Source organism: Camelina sativa, chromosome 13, assembly GCF_000633955.1.
Source record: "Camelina sativa cultivar DH55 chromosome 13, Cs, whole genome shotgun sequence".
Taxonomy (NCBI): Eukaryota; Viridiplantae; Streptophyta; class Magnoliopsida; order Brassicales; family Brassicaceae; genus Camelina; species Camelina sativa.
This window is the reverse complement of record NC_025697.1, coordinates 17,265,349-17,268,490: the sequence shown is the minus strand read 5'-3', so window position 1 is coordinate 17,268,490 and position 3,142 is coordinate 17,265,349. Positions and strand designations below refer to the sequence as shown.

General features: G+C 46.8%; 1 protein-coding gene across 1 annotated transcript; it reads left to right on the top strand.

Annotated features, from left to right (window-relative positions):
- On the top strand, positions 1,256-1,789 carry LOC104738311. The gene has a single exon (XM_010458507.1). The coding sequence runs from the start codon at positions 1,256-1,258 to the stop codon at positions 1,787-1,789; it is 534 nt and encodes a 177-aa protein (XP_010456809.1).

Genomic DNA, 3,142 nt, shown 5'->3' with positions numbered 1-3,142 from the left:
TCCGGATCGGTACCATGGTGTTCGTCGTACCATGACTCGCCTTCAGTGGCCTCTTGTTCTGGGTTAGTACCATGGTGTTCGTCGTACCATGACTAATCATCCGAGTAAGGATCTTCATGCTCCATACTAGATCAATGTTGAATCAAACATGGGCTATCGATTGCGTTCTTGGAACTAGGTACGGTCGATGGTATGGACGGCTAATGATGGTCAGCCGACGGTACGGACGGCCAACGGTGGTCGGACGTCGGTACGGACGACTCGTACGGACGGCCAACAGACGGCTGGGACGTACTGCCGATGGTGGTCGGACAGCAATACGGATGGTGGGTACGTACGGCTGGTACGGACGGCCAACGGTGGTCGGTCGTCGGTACGATTGATGATTCGCAGTACGGTGATAAGAGAGCGGGACGATGATACGCGGGTGCAGCTGTTCGATCGGTCGTTTCGCGGATGGTAAGGCTGATGACTCGATCGTGACGTGGCAATGACACGGCCCGTGATACGGTTGGACTAGAAGGTCTTGAACCCGGTTCTTGAACATTCTAGGGTTTCTCTAGAGCCAAGTCCCGGACTTGAGCGGAAGAGAGGAGTGAGACAAGAAACAAAGATCCAATCTTTGGGAAAATAATTTCTATTCAAGTGTAACCTTTTACAATGAGGGTTTAGGCCTTTATATAGGCAAGACTTACATAAGGGAACACTTAACCCTAGAAAACATGGCCAGGATCTGATCCATACACTTGGACATAAAGTAAAAAGCAAAAGCAAAAGGGAACAAAGACCATCCAACGGTCATAAGAGAGTTCAAAGGAAATAAAGGAAAGGAACGAAGGAGATAGGATTTCCACGTCATTGGTGGGACGTGGATGGTAGGATCTTCACTTCCTTCGCCCATTATCTCGTCAAAGAAATTTTCCAAGTCATGAGCCAAGCGAGAGCGAAGTGGAGATGTACTAGAGCTCGCTGCCTCGTTAAAACCCCTTCGGTAAACCCATTGGGACAAACCCATTAGGGGTGTCTTCACGCTAGCGTGATGGTGAAGACACACAAATCAAGGTTCCCAAAGCTGGTCGCACCCAAGGCTCTTCATTGGTGATGCTAGCCATGAGCCATTGGTGTAAGGTTGGAGTTTGGCTTATCGAATAGATATCCTTGGGATGCATACTATATGATCTTGCCTTGCTCCCCTTGATGATCCTTGGGCCTCGCTGATAACGTATTGATGTTTTGGACCAACTTTTATGCTCCTATGCGAGCTGCTAGACGATGGTACCACTGTACCGGTTCTTACCGCGGTATGGCCAGGACCCGGGTTCCATCAGTTTACCTCAAAATTGTGACTTATAAGGGAAAAGATCGAGTGGAATTGAACACCAAGTTGACACCGCGTTACATGGGGCCATATCGAATCCTGGAAAGGAATTGTCTGATGGCATATAAGTTGGAATTGCCGCCGGCCATGGCAGCTTTTCATCCGGTGTTTCACATATCTATGCTAAGGAAATGTATAACGGGACGAGATAATGTGATTTTCGAACCACCGCCTGATCTACAGCTGAACATGACGATCATCGGACGACCAGTTCGGATAATTGGTACTAAGAAGAGAGGTCCGCATAAGAAGAAAAAGCTGAAATTGATCGAAGTGGTATGGGATTGTGAAGGAGTAGAGGAAATAACTTGGGAACCGAAAGAAATTATGAAAGTAAATTTCAAGAAGTGGTTCGACAAGAGGGAAGGTCCTCGGACAGAGAGCAAAGATTCGAGGACGAGTCGTCCTTAGGTAGGGGAGAAATGTAACGACCAGCTCCCTCGGTACCAGCTGTACGTGAGATCGTATGAGAGATGGTACGTACGCGGTACAAGAGCGCTATGGCAACCTGTGCCGAGAAGTGCCGAGAGTGGTACGGCAACCAGTGCCGAGAAGTGTCGAGAGTGGTACGACAATCTGCGCGGAGAAGTGCCGAGAGCGGTACGGCAATCTATGCCGAGAAGTGCCGATAGCGGAACGGTAATCAGTGTCGATAGAGATCAAAAGTGGTACGAAACTCGGATGAGAATAGGATGAATCATGGTCCGAAAAGGACGATGGCCATGAATCAATAGTCGATGGAATTTGTAGAGAATGGAGAGTTCGAGACTACTAAAGTAGTGAACAAATGTTTGAACTGAAAAAAAGGAAGTCCTTGGCTTACCTTGTAGATGATGCAGGCATGCAAGTTTCTAGATGAAAATGGGAAGTTTTTGGTATTTAGTCTAAGTGAAAGTCCGAGTGATAGTGGGAGTGAAAGTCCTAGTGATGGTGATAGTGATAGTGAGAATGATAGTGAAGTAGGACTATCCGGAAATGGTCGCATCGGTGAACGATGGATCGGACCGATGGACAAAGATGGATCGATTAGATTATGGGCCGATGGGTGGCCCGAGGACTCGAGAATCTCACGAAGATTTAAGCCGACTAACGAGAAAGGAAACTCGAGAGAAATGGAAACTCGCGGAAAAGGCAAAATTGGTCGGATAAGGATAAATGCGAAAAATAAGGAAGTTGGGGAACGATAAGGTTTATCGTTTTGGGGCAACTCAAGGCGGTTTAGTCGATCCTATATAAAGGATGGAACCCTTAGAGAAATTCTCTAGCATTCGCATAAGACCTTTTGAGCCGCCGCAAGAGAGAGAGAAAGAGAGAAGAGTTTCTATCGAGTTTGGCCGAGTTTCTAGATCGAGAGAAGTACGGTAAGTCTTCGTCCACCTTGATCCGTCGATAGTATATGGTTCATACATTGGTGGTTAACGATGTAGATCTGTCCGTGTAGAGGCGGGGATCAGAATTGGGCATAGGAACCGAGAGTTTAACACCGTAGGTCGAAACCGAAGGTGAGTGCGTGACTGTGGCCGAGTTCTATGGTCGATCTCTTGATCGATGGTTATTTAGTCTTGATTGCTTGTTTATCTTGTTTAATGTTTTTATTGCAATAATTCGGAAGTTGTTCTAAACGATTTGGACAACTATCCCATGGTTCTTTGACATGCGTGACTTGATTAAACTAACCTATGTTGGATTGAGATTATTGAACTGAGCCTAGTGAGACGGGATGACCGCTCCACTAAGCAAACTTGTTTGCTTACGCCTTCTTTT

Coding starts and splice junctions, on each gene's coding strand:
- LOC104738311 (XM_010458507.1), top strand. CDS start 1,256: ATGCGAGCTGCTAGACGATGGTACCACTGTACCGGTTCTTACCGCGGT.